Source organism: Diabrotica undecimpunctata, chromosome 3, assembly GCF_040954645.1.
Source record: "Diabrotica undecimpunctata isolate CICGRU chromosome 3, icDiaUnde3, whole genome shotgun sequence".
In the NCBI taxonomy this organism is placed as follows: domain Eukaryota; kingdom Metazoa; phylum Arthropoda; class Insecta; order Coleoptera; family Chrysomelidae; genus Diabrotica; species Diabrotica undecimpunctata.
In genome coordinates this window covers 76984967-77005878 of record NC_092805.1, presented here as the reverse complement: position 1 = coordinate 77005878, position 20912 = coordinate 76984967, and the positions used below count along the sequence as shown (strand labels likewise).

The 20912-nt window shown below is 32.6% G+C and overlaps 1 protein-coding gene across 7 annotated transcripts in view; it reads right to left on the bottom strand.

Moving 5' to 3' along the window:
- LOC140436937 (uncharacterized) overlaps positions 1–20912 on the bottom strand; it is a 257943-nt gene that overhangs the window by 78597 nt on the left and 158434 nt on the right. For all 7 annotated transcript variants that reach the window (XM_072526098.1, XM_072526100.1, XM_072526099.1 and 4 more), the window contains one exon: positions 3145–3328. In XM_072526098.1, coding sequence (XP_072382199.1) covers positions 3145–3328 — 184 coding nt within the window. The remainder of the gene's footprint in view (positions 1–3144; positions 3329–20912) is intronic.

The window sequence follows — 20912 nt, the reverse complement described above, 5'->3', positions numbered from 1 at the left end:
AAGGTCGAACGGAGCTATTCCCTAGGTATTATTCCAGTTCTATATATTGTGTTAAATAGATCTAGGAGTATTTTAATAGATTCATCGTTCATAAGTTTGAGCAGTTCTACGGGAATTTCATCAGGACCGGGGGCCTTACCACTTTTCGCTTGTTTGATTGCATAATCTATTTCTTCTCTGATTATATCAGGCCCTGTATCATCTGTATATTCGTTTGAGATTTCTTGTCTATCTTTGTCATCAAAAAGTTGTGATATGTATTCTGTCCATCGATTCATTTTTTGTTGTAAATCTGTTATGAGTAAACCATCTGTATCTTTGATCTGTCCTGTCTGTGTTGTTCTTCTCCTTCCTGTCATTTCTTTAATCTTTTTGTGTACATTAAAAAAGTCATATTTTTGCTCCAGTTGTTCCAACTCCTGGCATTGCTCACTTAGCCATCTTTCTCTAGCTTCTCTTATTTTCTTTTTTATCAGTTTATCTGTTTCTTTGTATCTTATCGGATTATTTGTTTTGTGTACCCTTCTTTCACACATCAACTGTAGTATTTCCTCATTCATCCATTCAAATTACCGGTTGTTAATAATTGCAAAATATTAGGGCTGATATTTGATTTAAGATTAACCTGGAAACAACACATACAGGAACTTAAAGGAGTTTGCCTAAAAAGGTTAAATATAATCAAAACACTCTCACATTATCATTGGGGCGCGGAAGAAACTACGTTACTGAAAGTTTACAGATCACTTATCCGCTCCAAGCTCGACTATGGATGTTTCGTCTATATGTCTGGAACTAAATCAATCTTAAATTCACTAAATACAGTACACAACACAGCTATTCGTCTATGTCTTGGAGCATTCCGTTCTAGTCTGGCAGAAAGTCTTTACTGTGAAGCTAATGAACCTCCTCTATGGCTTAGGTGAGAAAACCTTCTTCTCTCCTATGCTGCTGCAATTTCTTCCAATCCGTCCAATCCAGTATATCATTTAATTACATCATCACACCATCCCCATAACAACTCTTCTAACTTAATTATACATCCTATACCTAGTCTTCTACAACCGTTACTAAAAGATATAAATTTGTCTGAAACCAAAACTCTACCATTCTCCAATAATCCCTATTGGACCAATATACTCCCACATCATGATATTTCCCTCACTAAGTTTAACAAGGAAGATACCAGTATTAGTACATTAAGAATTCTCTTTCTAGAACTTATAAATAAAAATAAATATAACATAGTAGTTCTTTACACTGACGCGTCAAAGACTGAAAGTTGTGTTGGATATTCTGTAACCACTGTACAACAGCCTATCGAACTCTAAAATTTCTCCTTGGTGTAGTATCCACACTGGTGGACTACTAACTATCTCACATGCTTTCAAATATGCCCAACAATATCGAAATACACACATAGCCATATGCTCTGATTCACTTTCCTCTATACACTCCATTAATGCTATATCCACCAACCATCCTATAGTCCAAGATATTCATGACACATATCAGCTTCTTGTAAACCAAAATACAATTATTACTCTGATATGGGTACCATCCCATGTTGGTATTAGTGGTAACGAAAAAGCTGATTGCCTTGCCAAAAAAGCCGTATCATCCACGGACACCATTATCGATATACAAATTTGCAACGATCTCAAAGCTAGACTGAAGAAGCTTAATCTATCCACCTGGCAGATTCACTGGAATAATGTTACTTCAGCGCTGCATGAAATTAAACGCTCAGTGAACCTTCTTACTTATCCCAGTTTATCTCGAAAAAATATGGCAATCATACGGAGATTGCGTATAGGACATACCCGTCTAACTCATCGCTACCTGATGACATTATCTCCACAACCAAAATGTCAGCACTGCAATTCGACTCTCCGAATCAGGCATATACTTATGAAATGCCCTTTTTATGCCAAAATACGCCAACAGCTCGATATCAGTACTAACTTCAAACAGGTTATAAACAGCACAGACCAAATCAACAAGGTTATCAAATTCCTCGAGGAAAGTCAACTGCTCAACAAAATATAAATGTTATATTACAAGTTTTTGTTATTTTCTCTTTATGTTAAATGTTAACTACATTATTTTGTAATTTCTATGATATTACCATGTAAATCGTAACTCGTGCTAATGACCATAGATGTCACATGCACGTTAATTTAAATAAAAAAAAATATTAGACGATCTTTTATGGAATATATTGACAAATGAATTAAAGAAAATGGTGGACATATCGAACACTTAATTTGACAAAAATTTATGTTATTTAGTTTAACTATTTCTTAATTTAGTTTGTAAACATAATGTTTTGATTATGACTTTAATTTAACATAAAACGTAAAATGTTTGTGATTGTAAAATCGTATTATTCTGTTATTTTGTCAAATCCTATTATTAATTATCCTGCTGATATATTTATTTTATTTAATATTTCGTTAACTATTAACTTTAGTTAAAGGTATTTTATACCAAAATTCAGAAGTATTAATGTTTTTGTCTATTTTTCCTTCGTTGCCTGAAGTAATTGCCTTAAATCAGAATTATGCAGCTGATTTGTAAAATGAGATTATCTCGAAAACTGTTGAGTTTTGAAGTTAGTAATAGGTTTACCTTTTTTTTTGTTAAAATATAGTATCTTTAATATTTTTTATCACAAATACAGGTAACTTAAAGAGCAAAAAAGTTAGGTGCAAATTTATGCCACAAATGTGGCATATGTGGCGTCCTCTCTTAGCTACATCAAAGTGTGCATCAAATTTTAATTTCACATATTTAAAAGTACCCAGTTGTAAATTTTTATAGATACATGTTTACAAACATGAAAGTTATAGCGAAAAATAAAATTTTAAATTTGCATTTTAACACCCTGTATCTTTTTTAATATCAACATCTTATTAAATCAATTTGGCTTAAATCGTAATATTTTAAAGTGTAGAATCTACTGTTTCTTTTTGTACAATTACTTAAGAACCACCCTGTATACAGGCTGAATAATATATATATATATATATATATATATATATATATATATATATATATATATATATATATATATATATATATATATATTATTGAGCCCTTATGAATAGAGAGAAAAAACTGCAAGATTAAAAAGGTACATACCACTTTTTAAAAGGATTGCGGAAGCAACATAGTCGTCTGAATTTGAATTTGGTTTGGTCAAATACTGATACTTCGTTTTATTTCTGCTTGCCAGAGTTTTATAATCATTTTTGTCCGGCTTTAATTCTTTTTCTTTATCGGTATCACCTTTGCTTGATTCGTCAGGTGATTTATTATAGGATATCTGTAACAGAAGGTTGACGGATAATTAGGGAATACTATAACGTTTATTATCGTTTTATTTTATTATACGTCGTATCCTCAGATCCCTTACATTTGATAACAAATTATGTTCTGATGTACATCATGCCAACTGGTTATATTACGGTCAGTATATAACCGACGGTTTCCAAAAAAAGTACATACGTAGTAATTCTACAATACTCAGAAAGTCCCTGACCCAACATATAGATGAAACCAACAAAAATAAATTCATATTCTTTAAAAAATACCGACTACAAACTTATATATAAATTTACTATTAATGTTCAGTTAAACGACGTCAGTAACTCGTACAAGCTACTTAAATTGAGTATTGGCACAAAATAATTTTCAAGTCAGAATAATATTAACTATATTTGAGTATAACGTTTTGGAAGATACGCTAATATAATCTTATTTTAGATTTACTTCAAATAAAGTTAACATACTTAAATACTGGAAATATTTGTCGAAATCTGGCACAAAACTATGGTGTATCAAGACCTGCTATTTTAATATTTATTGCTCAAGTTATAGACTACAAGCTCATGTAAAATTTTTAGGGAGTCATTTCACCCGACATGAATCACATATAAATCAATACTACAATATGTAATAACAACTATATAAACTTTGCCGGCAATCGTTACCGGTACTCAAAGCATGGGGGTTCAATTAAGGGTTGCGCCTTAGATTTCTCACCCCTGTTCCAGGCGAATTGTATGGCATGGAAAAAAAATTAATGGAGAAAAATAAAAATGGAGAAAAGTAAATGGAGAAAAGTTTTTCGAATATACAAAATTTTCCTTACTCCTGGTGGCAATATTTTTGGACAGCATTAGGTTGGAGGTAATTATTTTTATATAACCTGCCTAAGTTATAAATGTACAAATATTTTTGACCAAAAAGCCCTCTCAACCTCGTTAAGTGGTAAGTTTATCTTACCTCTAACTCACTTGTACCGAAAAAAATTGACGGCATAGTTTCTAACGTTGTTATTACATATTTTAGTACCTATTGTTTTATATGTGCTTCGTGCTATAAGTCAAATGACCCAATTATAATATCCCACTTGCAGTCTTGCAATGTAGTTTGCGAAGTATTAAAATCATTTATAAAAGAAAGTACATAAATCATTTATTCTAAATTATATTTTGTCACGAAAAGGCTTAATCAAACATTAGTTTTTTAAGCAGTATGGCAACACTTTTTCCAAAAATATTTATTTCATAAAATTTTTCACATTTGATATCTTACATATCTGATAGTGATTCTAGTAAGTATTTGAATATGCGAAACTCTTTTATCTGTGCTTTTATCACATTTTTACGGTTTGGTACAATTGTAGTCGTAGGATCCTTATTTGACTAATTATTTCTGGCGGTTCATCATCTCTGTTCGATATCTCCATTGTTATGACTGTCTAAATTAGATAAATGAAAACCAATAAAAAGTTACTTCAGTACATGATTAAATTTATCAGGGCGTCGAACAGATTTGTAAGAAGCCAGTTATATAATTTATAATGCTAAAATCAACACAACAAATCGTTATTTCTTAGAGCTATTTTTAAAAACTGAACTCACAAATGGACTGAAAATAAATATTCAATTATAGATCAAGTCGTGTACACAATTTATTCGGTAATTTTCCCAGCAGATTCAGGATTTTTGGAAATTTTACTCTTCAAGATAAAATATTTTGAATACGAATGAGCGAGTAACAAATAATATTAGAACAGGTGTGGGAAAGTGATAAATTTTATGTGAAACTAGGGTTTTATCAGCGGTCAGTGCCTTAGTACTTATTTCTCATTAGTATTGGATCAAATAACATGGAAACTATAGGGTAACATTTCCTGGTGCTTAATATATGCTGCGGTATAGTGTTAGTAGAAAATACTAAAAGGGATTTAAAACAAAAAATAAAACAGTGGAGAAAAAAAATTTAATACCTAGTAGGATAAAAATAGAGTATTTGCAATCTTCATTTGAAGATGGAGTTACCACTACAAATGAAATTATAACTTTAGATAATGAAATGATTGTAAGTAATAGTTTTTAGTACTTAGAATCGGTAATAAAGGGCAATAGGGAAATAGATGTAAAATGCACGCAAACTAGAGCTGATGTATGAAATTGAATGTTGCGCAGTTAAAAGGAAATAATTACAATGAATGAATACACATGGCGAAAATGAGAATACTTAGATAGATGAGTAAAGTAACAAAAAGAATAAAATTAAAATAACTATATTAAGGGCTTAAGGGAGTTGCATCAATTAATGCCAAATGAGAGAGCATAGATTAAGATGGTTTGGGCATCTTCAATGTCAAGACACTAATCATCCAATACAAAGAATTGATAATCTGTTAGTTTCTGGAGAAAGTAGGAGAGGAAGACGAACGAAGACCTGAGAGGAGATGCTTAAGCAGGACATGTCAATAATGGAGATCAATATTGATTTAACTCAAGATAAAAACTTACGAAAAAAGAAGTAATAAGGGAAGCCGACTTCGTATAAAAATAAAAGCAAAGATAATGATCATACTTTTGTTAGATGTAGCATAAAGTATAGCTTAAACACTATAATAAATACAATGTATAAAATTGTAAATGTAAATAAAAATGTGTCCATTATTGTAAACCACTTTTAGGTATGTGCTCATACCTCTTGCAAGTAGGCAGATAATTTTGTTTGCAACTATGGCGCTGAAACCTTCAATATCCACGGTGTCTACTAATGTTATGATGGCTTCATCTCAAGCTTGTTTATTTCTATTAACGAGCTGATTTTAGTTTCACGGACACTCATGTTACTCACAAATTTCACACTAGGATCTTCAGCTAATTTCTTAGATGTTATATTACTAACAACAATACTATTGGAGTACTAAAATTCATACGCAAAAAGAGTACTGCATTTTTATTAATTAGTACTTGATTTCTCCCCTTGACAGATCTATATAGTAATAACCATTCGACTAAAACCTCTCTTCTAAAACGAACATAAAAAACATTGCAGAATGTCTGTTTACCTGGTATTTCAGGTACTAAGTTTTATGGCTGTCTGGCGTAAGCTATAAAGAATATTCCTAGGATCCTGGCTCCTTCTCCTTTTAGTTCCATGACCGGTATTGATCGTTGGATATTATGTTGGCTACCATATTCGCTATCCCGACTGTATTGACAGCAGCTCTAAATAATGATGTAAGTCCATAAGTCCATTTTTCGTACCATTGTATTTTTCAGTCATGATGTTCCTTTTTTACCAGAACCCCGTTTAACTTTGATCATTCCCTGGCTCTTTTCTTTCTTTTCCTGGCCCCTGTCTGTTGTAATAACGACTATTGGAATGAAATAAGAAATAAAGATAGCTTCGAGTATTGGAATGACAGAGGCACACAAAGGGAGCAACCTGTCAGAGTACTTCGTAATTGTAAAGGGACTTGTAGTATCCAAGACGAGTTCATAAGGATCTGTCCTTACTTAATAATATGTTGGCAACTTGTTGGAAACATGTTTCTAATGACTTATTGATAACTTTTGTGTTAAACGATGAAGGTTTTTATTTAGATTACAAGGAGCAGGTAACATTTTTATAGCCCAGTCCATTCCAACATGTCCGGCAAAAATTATGTACATCTCGTGGCTTCCACTTGTGTAGTTTTAGCGTGAAAAGATAAAAAGAAAAAGAGGAGATTTTGGATACGCCCTACTTTACGTTCACGGAATAAATATTGTGGTAGTTATCTTTTAAATGACTTTAAAGTTGATATCTGGGTAAATTCATCACTATTAATTTGAGGATTTTTATAATCTTTGTGGCGTCAATCTCACAACACGATATTGTCTCTAAATAAATCTATTAAATGCCTAGTTTCTTCTTTTGACCACTCTATTTTTCCACAAAACTTAAAAGATATCACAAAAAATAAATCTTGTTTTGGCTCGTTTCCAGTGTATATACAAAGGAAGAATAGATTCAGAACATTAAATGTGAACGCACAGTCAACAGGTCGCAAAAACTTGTTGCAAATATCTTTTCATCTTTACCGCTCAACGAAAAGTAACAAATAGCTAGTTGGAATAACAAGCAACATGCAGATTTTAAGTATAATTTCCGCAACATGTTGAATAATACTGTTGATAATAGTGTTATGCTACAAGTGAGGACGGATCCCTTTAGATGTAGTGGTAACCGGGTTGCGTTTCTAGCATTCGAGACGAGCTTTATTATTAACTAACAACAATACTATTGGAGTAACTAAAATTCATAGGAAAAAACAGTACTGCATTTTTAGTAATTAGTACTTGATTTCTCCCCTTGACAGATCTATATAGTAATAACCATTCGACTAAAACCTCTCTTCTAAAACGAACATAAAAAACATTGCAGAATGTCTGTTTACCTGGTATTTCAGGTACTAAGTTTTATGGCTGTCTGGCGTAAGCTATAAAGAATATTGCTAGGATCCTGGCTCCTTCTCCTTTTAGTTCCATGACCGGTATTGATCGTTGGATATTATGTTGGCTACCATATTCGCTATCCCGACTGTATTGACAGCAGCTCTAAATAATGATGTAAGTCCATAAGTCCATTTTTCGTACCATTGTATTTTTCAGTCATGATGTTCCTTTTTTACCAGAACCCCGTTTAACTTTGATCATTCCCTGGCTCTTTTCTTTCTTTTCCTGGCCCCTGTCTGTTGTAATAACGACTATTGGAATGAAATAAGAAATAAAGATAGCTTCGAGTATTGGAATGACAGAGGCACGCAAAGGGAGCAACCTGTCAGAGTACTTCGTAATTGTAAATGGACTTGTAGTATCCAAGACGAGTTCATAAGGATCTGTCCTTACTTAATAATATGTTGGCAACTTGTTGGAAACATGTTTCTAATGACTTATTGATAACTTTTGTGTTAAACGATGAAGGTTTTTATTTAGATTACAAGGAGCAGGTAACATTTTTATAGCCCAGTCCATTCCAACATGTCCGGCAAAAATTATGTACATCTCGTGGCTTCCACTTGTGTAGTTTTAGCGTGAAAAGATAAAAAGAAAAAGAGAAGATTTTGGATACGCCCTACTTTACGTTCACGGAATAAATATTGTGGTAGTTATCTTTTAAATGACTTTAAAGTTGATATCTGGGTAAATTCATCACTATTAATTTGAGGATTTTTATAATCTTTGTGGCGTCAATCTCACAACACGATATTGTCTCTAAATAAATCTATTAAATGCATAGTTTCTTCTTTTGACCACTCTATTTTTCCACAAAACTTAAAAGATATCACAAAAAATAAATCTTGTTTTGGCTCGTTTCCAGTGTATATACAAAGGAAGAATAGATTCAGAACATTAAATGTGAACGCACAGTCAACAGGTCGCAAAAACTTGTTGCAAATATCTTTTCATCTTTACCGCTCAACGAAAAGTAACAAATAGCTAGTTGGAATAACAAGAAACATGCAGATTTTAAGTATAATTTCCGCAACATGTTGAATAATACTGTTATGCTACAAGTGAGGACGGATCCCTTTAGATGTAGTGGTGACCGGGTTGCGTTTCTAGCATTCGAGACGAGCTTTGGTGGATTCACAATTACAACCATCAGTAGGCCGTGGCGAGGAGTGCGGTTGAAGGATAGTTGTGCAATACAGGTACAACGGGGAAGGTATCCCACGTTATAGCTAACGTTCCATCTTCACCTGGAACTGAACTCATTGGAGCATTGCTTCTGCCAGAAAAGCACACAGGTACTAAAGATCGCCTTGTCTTATTTAGTCAAAAGTATTTCTATATTTATAATCAACCCGATAAAGTCCTCAAAGCTTCACAGAAACCTCTTGTGCAGCTCTCTACTTAATTTTTAAGCTATTTTCTTATGGATTGTCCAAGTGCCTCATCATATCTGTATTATACATGATCTTTTGTTTCTGGTTAGTAATTTTACAATTTAGTGTTTATTTGTGTTAATAAATTACATAAAAATGTTAACATTTTCTAAAAAAAGTAATAAAATTTAAATCTATTAAAAGACTTATCTGAAAATTGATTAAATCATTCTGTACCATCCGTGAATAAGTGGATAAGTCAAATTTTCGTAAAAACAAGATATCTCAATCTTGAAATAGTTCTCTTTCAATTTCGTCATGTGAATAAATGAGTAATTTTTTTTTTATTTAGCTTTACGTGTCTCGACAGCGTAGGTCACTGACACAGGTACAATTTTATTACATTAAATTACAAGAATATACAGTAACATTACAATTAATAAAGAAATACATTAAATATTGGTACAATTATTAATTATCAAATTCTAAACTACGTTTCTTCTTCTAAATATCCTGGTAAAGTTTGGTTTCATAAAGGAAATTAGTAAGGTTTTGGAATTGATCTGGCGAACTGAGAATATTTTGTAGGTTTTGACTCAAAAGATTATTTTTTCTTTCGTTGTTAAAGTGGGGACAGTCTACGAGAATATGTTTAACAGATAGATATTACCACAGTGTGTGCATGTAGGTGGATCTTGGGAAGTCATTAAATGTTTATGAGTTAGTCTTGTATGGCCGATTCTAAGTCGGCGAATTAAGATTTTGTTTTTTCGTGTCATGGAAGGAAACTCAAGATTTTTAACGCTGGGATGGATGTCACGAAGCTTGGAAGGGATTTTATTCCAGTGATCTTGCCAAGACATTTGGATGATATTTTTAAAATGCGACTGTAAATCTGTATGAAGTTGTATGTTTTCAGTCTCCATATTAGAAGACGAGGCTTGTTTTTACAATTTTACAAAGAGGTCGGCTAGTTCGTTACCTGGGATTCCTACATGAGAAGGAATCCAGATCATGGTTATGGATACTCCCATTGAGATTAAACTATCGAAAGAGTTTTGAATAGCTTGAACCAAAGGATGTACCGTGTACAAACTTTTGAGAGAATAGATAGACGCTAAAGAGTCTGTACATATTGCTACTTTTTTATATTTTGGAGATAATAAGTTTGTAGCTTGGAGAATAGAGAATAATTCAGCAGTATGTATGCAGCAGAAGAGCGGCAGATTACAAGATGTGATTAAATCGGTGTTTGAAGTTACAGCACATCCAACAGCTGTAGGACTCTTAGAAGCATCTGTGTATAAAATTTGGTCAAAGCTGTTTTTAGCAATTAATTCTTTAAAGGTTTGCCTTAGAAATTGTGGATTTGTCTGACGCTTATCATAATTAGTTAACGAGAGATTAAAATCTGCTATCGATTTATTCCAGTGAGGTTTAAGTGATATTAATATTGGAGTTGTGACTGAAAGATCGATATTATTCAGATGTGGTGAGAGATACTGTGGCATAGACTGAAGTTTAATAGGAGAAGGAGAGTTTAAAAGTTCATTACTTAATAATTTATAAGCTGGGTTTTCGGTATTAGCTGAGATTCGAGACGAATATTTTAAAAGGAGTTGCGGCGACGTAGCCAGAGGGGAAGTTCATTAGCTTCTCTGTATAAACTCTCTGCGGGGCTCGACCTAAAGGCTCCAAGGCATATTCGTAGTGCAGTGTTGTGTACAGAATCAAGAAGTTTTAAATCTGATGGGCTAGCTGACATATAAATAAAACTGCAGTAGTCTATTTTTGAACGAATAAGACATCTATAAATCTGAAGCAAGGAGTCTTCGTCTGCACCCCAATGATGATTAGACAGAGTTTTTAATAAGTTAAGATTTGTCATGCACTTAGTTTTGAGATCTTTTAAATGGCATTTCCAAGTAAGTTTACTGTCGAATGTGAGTCCTAAAATCCGCATACTCTTTACTGTAGGTAGACAAGTTAAATTTATGGTAATTTTAGGAATTATAGTACTATCTGTCCTGCGAGAAAACTTAATGATTTTTGTCTTTTCAACAGAAAAGTTAAATCCACTTACTGAAGTCCATTCAAGCAATTGGTCAGTAGCATTCTGAAGTAGTTTGCAAGTGGCAACAGTGTCTTTGCCTCGGCAGAAAATTATTAAATCATCTGCGTAGAGTGCAAACTTGACCGGAAGCTCAATTTTATTACATATATCGTTTAAAACAAGAATAAAGAGTGTAGTACTCAATACCGACCCTTGGGGAACGCCATCAGTTTGTTTGAAAGTCCTAGAGATTTTGCCATTTTCTCTTACGTTAAAGGTTCTATTTGTTAGAAATTGATTAATAAATGAAGTTATATTTCCAGATATACTGTACTCCTCGAGTTTAGATATAATAAGAGGCCTATACAGAGTATCGAATGCTTTTTCGATATCAAACGAAATAGCTATTAGGTCTTGTTTGCATTGAAAGGCGTTAATGATTGATGTTTGGAGGATTGCTAGATTGTCTGCTGTACTTCGGTGTGATCTAAAACCTGATTGTGCCAAATTTATTATTTTATATTGTTCTAGAAACCACAGGAGTCTTTTATTGATCATTTTCTCCATAAGTTTGCACATTGTACATGTTAGAGAAATTGGTCTGTAGGAATTTAGATCAGTTGAAGGTTTGCCTTGTTTTTTAACAGGAATTATTATGGATTTTTGCCACAAAGTTGGAAATTATTTTTTGGTCCATATTAAATTGTAAATTTCCAGCAGTTTAGCTAGGCTAGGCCTTGAAAGATTTTTAATAAAGATAAAAGGAATGTTATCTGAACCTGCAGCTGAATTTTTGCAACAGAACAATGTGTCTGATAATTCTTGTAATGTAAACGGTATATTTAGAGAAATTTGATCAGATTTTCTACTATCAGATAAACTGGAGTTTAGATTAGTAGACATGGGAAGCCGCCAATTTGAAGTAAGTCTATTAGTTGCTTTCTTATGAAAAGTTTCACCCAAGATGTTAACAATTTGTTGACTATAAGTGACTGTGTTGTTTTGAGTAAGTATGGCAGAAATTTTTGAATACGTTTTCTTTCCTGTCATGTGTTTAATTTTTTTCCAAATTTTGCTAGAAGGAGTATCAGTATTTATGGATGAGACGTGTTTTTTCCAAAAGTCTTTTTTGTTTTGTTTAATTACATACTTAGATTTGGCTCTCAGTTTTTTTAAGGTAATTAAATTTTCTTTAGTACTGTCTCTGCGGTATTTGTTTAATGCTGCCTTACTTTGTTGTAAAGTCAGAGAGCATCTTTCATTCCACCAAGGTGTTGGTTTACGAGACGAAGAAATTGCTATTTGTCCGATATTTGCTTCAGCAGCGGAGATTATACAGTTATTGAAAGCGCCAATATTTTCATTTGCATCTTCTGATAACTGCAGCTGATTTAATTTGCTTTCAGTATATAATCGAAAGCCATCCCAGTTGGCATTAGAAATATTCCATTTTTTAAAGGGGTCGAAATGTTTTGCAGATTTTTCAGATATTAAAATAGGATAATGATTACTGTCATAAAGATAGTCAGCTGGTTTCCATGTGAGGTTAGGATATATTTTTGGGTGGCACAAACTTAAATCTATTGAGGATAATGTACCAGTAGCAATATTAAAATGAGTTTTAGAATGATTATTCATCATACAAGTATCGGTAATATTTAATACATTTTCGACAGTCTTTCCCCGGCCGAAGGTTTTTTCAGAACCCCACAATGTATTGTGGGCATTGAAATCTCCAACAAGAAGGAAAGGTGAAGGAAGTTGGTATATGAGGTCCACTAAATCAGCTTCGGATAAATTATAATTTGGAGGAATATAAATACTACAAACTGAAATTTTGTTTGGACACCAAATGTTAACGGCGATAGCTTCTAGGTTTGTGCAAATGGGAAGATGTGTGGAGTAGAGATCATTGGATACGAATATGGATGTTCCACCGCTAGCTCTAAGATAGTCAGTTCTCAAGAAATGATATCGTACAAAACCATTTAGAAGTCTTTTGTGGTCAGATTTGAAATTTGTTTCTTGTAAACATACTATGTCGGCAGTAGTATCAACGATTAACTTTTGAAGGTGTTCAAGTCTAGGGTAAAACCCATCACAATTCCATTGAATTAGATTGAAATTTATTAAAAAGAGGATTTTTGGGAATGTTGGGAGGTATCTGAGAGATATTCCTCATCCGGAGGTTCCAGTGATGACAGGGAATTTATGCTCACTGTGTCTGCTGTGTCAGACTGAAAATCTTGTTTAAGTTTTTTTGATATTCGTGTAAATCTGTATTTTAGTGACCTATCTGTTAGAAAAGGATAAACATTATACATGTCAGAGAGTAATGATTTGATGTCATGTGTAAACTGTTGGTCTTCAGATAATAAATTGCTACTACCGTAACTATTTTCAAGAAAACTTATGAAATTGTCTACAGAAGTGGAAAAAGAGTGTGATGACTTACTAAAACAATCTTTTATTGCTTCTTTTGAGGCATCCGTGATTTTGGAACTATTAGACGAATCTTTTTTTAACTTCTTCCTAGCTTGTTTCATTGGTTTCTTGTTTGTATCTTGATAAGGAGGTGGCATTGCAGGTGAAATTTCTTCTTGTGTTTCTGACACGTTGATTACGTTGGAATCTGTTGAATTCGAAAAGGCTCTCTTCATTCCAGGGACAGGTGAGGATGGTATTTCTTCAGTTGTTGATGGATTCTCTGTAGAAACTGAAGGGACATTTGTGTTTGGGCAATTGTTAGCTATATGTCCAGATTTTTTGCATAGAAAACAGAGCATTTTATCGGTGGACAAAAATATGCGATGTGCATTACCTTCAAATAAAATGACCAATGAAGTTTGGATCTCGTAGTTATCATTCGGTGGGACTATATGGACTTGTCTACAGAAGGAAAGAATATGGTTATATTCGTCGTCTGGAATTCCTGCCCTTAGGAACGAGATGGGTGAAGCAATCTGTAGGCCATAATCTTTGAGTGCTGACTCGATAAGCTCATGTGGAATAGATGGACATATATTTGATAAAACTAGACGTTTAGCTGGTGTAACTAGTTTTCTAATATTATGGTCTACGTCTCCTACGCGAACAACAGGATTATTTGTGAGTAATAGATCCACACATTCTATATTGTTTAGGTAAATGCACAATCGGTTGTTCGAGATTCTGGAAGCGAAGCTGATGTTTTTCGGCCCAATAATATTTCCAATTGATTTGACGTAGTCAAATAATTTAAGATTGTTATCAGTTATATGGAACACTATAGCCTGCTCTTTTTTTGGGTATGTAGTTTTAGGTATAGACCTGGCAGCAGCAACATATGAAACTGGAGGGCTATTACTTTCAGTTGTATTATGGTTATTTGCCGTTGGGGAACTTATATTAGATTTCATCTCGCCCCTGTAGTCAGAAGCGATAATAGCTTGGTCGCTAATATTTGTGGGTTGTGTTTGCTATAGGCAACCTTAAATACGGCATGCCGTAAAACTGGTTGTCTATACAAACCAGGAAGTTAGCGACTATTCTGATACGCTAGTATCACAGAACAATATTTATTACAATTGACAGAACTAGTGTCTTTGTTGGTTATGTTTTCAAGATAATGTAAAGTAAATTAACTAATGTACAACTCACTTTGAGTCAGTTATAACATCATTTCACGATTCACTGTGTTCCATCAACTATATGGTTCAAATTTTAGATATAACAGTTTTGTTTATATCCGAAAATATTGACAAAATTTCGGCACTTCACACACAGAACTAAACTCGTTCAGTTCCCGTTGACCTTTAAAATGAGTAATTTAAATTTGCGAGAGTTTACTTGATAGGAGCCCGTGAATATTTGGATTTGACGATTTATTTGGTATCAGAACCGGTATATCGACTTGTCTAATATTAAAGAGTTTTAAATATTTGTTTGAAATAATGTATCTTGACTTGAACATCCGTGTACTTAATATTCAGTCAGTGAATAACTAGGTATGTAGAAATACCCACTTGGGCACGTTGCGTTTTGCTTTATTTTTCTTGGTATCTTCAATTAGGTACCTGTTTATCAACATAGCAAAATAGTAGGGGGTTTTACATTTGAATAGGGAGTAACTAGATATTCAAGACTAGTCTGTCACTTTTAGTTTTAAGTTTATACAGTTAACATGCGAGCCGGTATCTTAACGACTATTAGGTATTTGCATTTAAAAAACCTAAACAGGATACTTGTTTTAAATGTGATATTTTCGAAACAAAATTAAAAGTTCTTGAGGAAGGAGAGGAGAAAGAGAATTTGAGACAAGAGAGGGATAAACACCATCAGCTCGCAGACGATGCTTACAAGGCAAAACAGGTGGATAAGGAGGTTGCGTCTTCAGACACTAAAAAAAGAGCATACACTTTTTATACAGAACACTGTCTTTTATAAGCGACAAATGTGGACGTTTAACCTTACTGTTCACGATTTAGCAACAAATGAAGTTACATGTTTCATGTGGGACGAATCAACTACTGGAAGAGGTGACAATCAGATAGCTTCTTGTATTTACCGCCTTTTATCGGAACATAGTTTTTTAGTTTCCGTTTCCAATTAAAGTTGATGTTGCGTGTTATAAAAAAATAAAGTATAAAAAACTGTTTAATTTTTTGTCCTAGAATTTATGTATAGTAAGTACAATAAGTCGGTAACTCAATAAGAGAAATTCACAGAAATTTGGCGTGAATAAGTGGGTAAGTTTGATTTTTTTAAGCATAAGGGATATACTTACAGCTCATAATTATGTACGTCATTCGTTGCGTGATTACCCACCTATTTCTATGAAAACAAAATTAAACTTAAATTTTTTATTCTTCAAAACTATTAAAATGCTTTAAATGGCCATACTGAAAAGTTTATATTTTTGATTTATCGACTTATTCACAGATGGTACAGCATTATACGTAGTTTATTAATTTTTATGTTGTGTATTGGACAACATAGGCGCCTTAGGATTTTTTCATGTAGGTGCCCAGGCCGTAACAAAGTGTACTCACTTTTAGTTTAGTCGTTGATTTGTTTTATTTATGATTTTTTTAATTTAACTTAATATTTTTTTATTTCCCTAAGAATAATTAACTTTGTCTCTCATAATTGTATATGTTCATTTTCGTTTCATTAATGTTTTAAACTTTTATTATAGGCAATAAGTTAAAAAGAATAAGTAAAAATTAAAAATCCGTGTAAAATAAATTCATAAAAATGTTAACTTTATTCAATAATTTATTTGTAAGTATTAACCGGTGCAACTCACACCAAAAAAGTTCCGTCAATACTCGCGGTTGGTCGTTTTGACTGACTTCTGTTAGTCATATTACGTTAGTAATATTCACTAATTTTTAGCACACTACGAATATTGCTTTTAATTTGCGCGTGAACTTCCAAGAGTAAGATTCAGACAGTGACCATGATAATTAACGTATAAGATATATTTATTTTTTCCTTATTTGTTGTTTACTTTACTCTAGTAAAATATCTTCTATGATCGAAGCTCCATCGAAGCAAACAGCTTCAATGTCCTCATGGATTAATCTTTTTTAATATTTTCAGAAGAGTAATAACTTAATTAAAGGTCCCTTCCTTATTTAAGCTGTCCGTTGCAAACGTTAGCTATTAACATTTCAATTTTGATCTTGCTTACGGCACTTCTGAATAGTTCGACCGATGTGAACCCAAACCACTTCCACAGATGTTGGAGCCATGAGTATCTTCATGTGACTGGCCTCCGCCTACTGTCTATTTTTCCCTAGATAATCAATTAAAGTAGACGATACTTATCGTGTTTCAATATGTGGCCTAGATATTCAAGTTTTCTGTATTTAATTGTGCTCACGATTTCTTTTTCTTTTCCAGTTTTGTAGATTACCTCTATGTTGATGACAGGTCCAGGATATTCAAAGAATACGTCGGAATACCCAGATTTCGAATGATTCTGGTTTTGTCATGAGCGTCTCTGTCCAGACCTTGGCATCATATAGTAAGATTTAAAAAATGCAACATTTAACTAGACGTAATTTTAGAGGACGAAAAAAATCCTTGCTTATGAGGAGCTTTTTTATAATATAAATGCTGCTCTAGGTTATTCTATTCTCGCTTTAATTTCTGTGAGCCGTTTCCATGTTGCATTTACGTTGGTACTAGGTATACATAAGATTATACATAGTCAATTAATACGTTGTTTATCTGTAACTGTCGTGCAGGTTGTTGCTTTTTGCTTATCAGCACCAATTTTGTCTTCTCGGAGTTAAGACTCAGGCCGTAGTCCTAGAGTATAAGTAGATGGAGAGCGAAAACTATTTCTCTAGTTTCAAGTGCTTTCCAAAAGCCAAACTGCGATCTATCAATATTTGATTCACATGTATCATATATTCTTCTATGAATGATCTTGGTGAATCTTGGTACTACGGCACCGACGATAAATACATATGTATATGAAAGAGACGAATATCCATCGCCAATAAAAGCCACCATGAAAAACATCAATATAATAAAATGAAAAAGACAGTAAAGATTCCATTTCACGTACCAATCGTCTATGTATCTGTTTATACGTATTTCGCTTTAATAAAGCTCATCAGAACAGTTATTCATAGGCGTTCTCAACGTGAAAAATAGATCTTTCCTGTCTTAAGAAGCAACAATAAAATGGCTTCGAAACGGACGCAATAGCGACATCTGATATTAAATCCGTAAAATAGTTTCGAAACACAATTCAGATAACTGCCTTAATCTGAGCCTTCTATAAATTGCAAGGCATAGCCAGACGTTGATAAAGATGTTAATAGAGACATGGGGAATCTAAAATTTGCATTCCACGACATGTCTCCTCAACTAAGCAGAAATCGTTAGCGAATTGGTTTTTTGTACTCATACAGAGTAGATCCGAATAAAATGAAAAAGACAGTAAAGATTATAAAGATAAAAAGAATAATTGCAGTTTTCCATTCGTCAAAGATTTTATTTTATGTAACAATTTTCGGTACAAAATTTTGAATGTGTTATGGGTTGAATAAGAATCTTTCCTTCGTATTTGAACAGTTCAGTTACTATTTGATCTGTTCATCTTGTTGATAATGTTGAATCCACTTGTCTTTTTGGATATAAGTTTCTTCAAAAAATTCTTGTATTTTATTTTTCTGTTCCTCCTCATCCTATGTGCCATCTCTGTTAAGGCTGGTGATCAGTATGGTAAGGTCTTCATGAGCTTATATGAGAGCATTTTCTCCAGTTCTAGATTTCTTCTTCCTTTCTATAACATATTTTCCTTAAATGTTTTCCCCAATAAGTATTTGTAGTTGTTCGTATTCATATATCCAAGAGGTTTTTTTTTCATTTTAACGGTCTTTAACAGATTCAGATGGGTATTAAGCATTGACAACATTCCTACATTGGTTTCAACTGGATTTTAGTTTAACTTTTCGTAACATTCCTTTGTACAGCCACATTTAAAATACGCTTCTCTTGTTGATGGCGCCATGTTTGTCTATGTTTCGTAGCTAAACAGAAGCAGGGACCATATATAACATTTTAGTGCTCTCAGTCTTATTAGCATCGCCAATTTTGGGTTACAAAGTATGTTTCTCATGTTCATGAATCCCGCTCTGGCGCTTTTAAGTCGTCTCTGTATTTTTTTAAGTGGTTTACTTGGCAATTTATTTCTCAACCCAGGTTTTTTAATACCTGGGTTTACTTAACCCAATAATTAGTTTAATTAGCCCAATTTTAATATAATACTAATACTTATTTATGTATATTTTATTATATAATAAATATTTTAACTATTGCTGAAATATCAGTGACAGCCATACAATAATCGTGCAGTTACTTGAATAGAATTTCTTCTTTTGATGCCTTTAGTTTAAAATCAGTTCTAACTAGTTATTTTTATTAAAATCTAGTACAAGTTGCATGCGAAAAGAAATTTCAGATAGATCAGCATGTCAGAACTGCGTCACATTTGACAAAAAAAGACAAAACTAAATCTGGAGAAAGCTTCAATATCAAGCTTCGGTTTCTAAGTCTTTTTGGTCAACTTCAACGAAGAAGATACTTTTAATGAAGACTTGTGCCGTGCATTATTCTCTTCAAATATAATGGCTTTTAAAATTATTCAATGAAAACTTAACTTCTTACAAGAAAAAAAACTGTATATGAAATATTACAAGTGAAAGGACTCTAAAGAGGAACTCTTTAGAAACCCTAAAGAAGGAATATAGAAAAAACCAACTCTGCAACAATATCATGTTTTGTACAAGAATAAATATCAAATTTTTCTCTTTCTCTATTTATCTTTTTCTTATCTCTCTGTTCTTAGCCGTAAATTATTGCTTTTTTATCCGATGCTACACCGATGCACAAGGCAGGACAAAATTAAAAAATATTTTATACCAACTTAATACACGTTACTTGTTTGGCACATGGAATGAACAGAGTTGTGGAGGAAATTAGAAAAAAGATTCCTTTTGTACACTCCCTGATATCAAGCATAAAAAAGTATTCCTCAAACAAATCTCTTATAAGAATTCACTGTATACAGAAATGTTTGCCAATATTCCACTTCCGTCAGAACCCCTTCTAACACGATGGGGAACATGATTGGAAGCTGCATTTTTCTATTCAGACTATTTCGTAGATTTAAAAAATATAATTTACGCTTTAACGGATGAAAGTTCCCAATCTCTTCTAGATGCTAAACAAATTTTTAAAATAACGTTCTTCAGCAGCAACTTTCATTCATAAATCAAATTGTAAAAAACTATTAGGTACTTAATTAGAATCATCAAAATTGTCCTTGGTAGAAAGCAATAAAATAAATTAGAGCAGCTTTTCAAAATGTTAAAGGTGACACTGGAAAAGATATTTTTCAAAAATTTGAAACAGTAATTCTAAAAACAATAGTTATTGAGGTAGCTGACGTTCTTGTTGGTAGTTTTTGCGAAGCAATAGATTTAGAACCAAATATTTTGTGAATTTAAAATCAGCTCCCATAACTTCCGTTAACGTGAAAAGAATATTTTAAATTTACAAATTTATATATACATAGACAGAAGCCATGGGTTTTTATTGAAAATTTTTAAAAAACATTTGGTCATTTATTTTTTCCATAATTCTAATTAATTAGTACATTACAATTACTTACTTAGCTTTTTAATTTATTTTGTTTTTGTAATTTATTGTTTGCTAATTATATATTAAAATAAACATTAAGTAATATGTAAATATTTTTAAGCATTAAGTAAAATAACCATTGTTAAATATATATTTCCATTAGCTGTATGCATATTTTTTAAAAAATGCATATTTTTAAAATAAATGCATGTTAAATGCATATTTTTAGGCAAATTAGTGTATATTTATGCGCATATTTTTTACTTTTTTTGTATATTTGCCAAGTCATGAGTATATTTTGGTATAGTAATCCAATTCAGATTCACTATTTTAAGTTTGTTGTATGACCTTCACTGTGAATCAAATTTCTCTAATCAATTAAGACTGATTAAAATGAAATAATTGAAGGGGTGAGTGGATGAAGGGAGTAAGTAACAAAACTGAGTTTTTGAGAAATTTAACTTCAAAGTTTTATCGCTGGAACTTTTTGATTAATTGATTTTTTAAACCGATTTTTTTTTATTCTCGCAG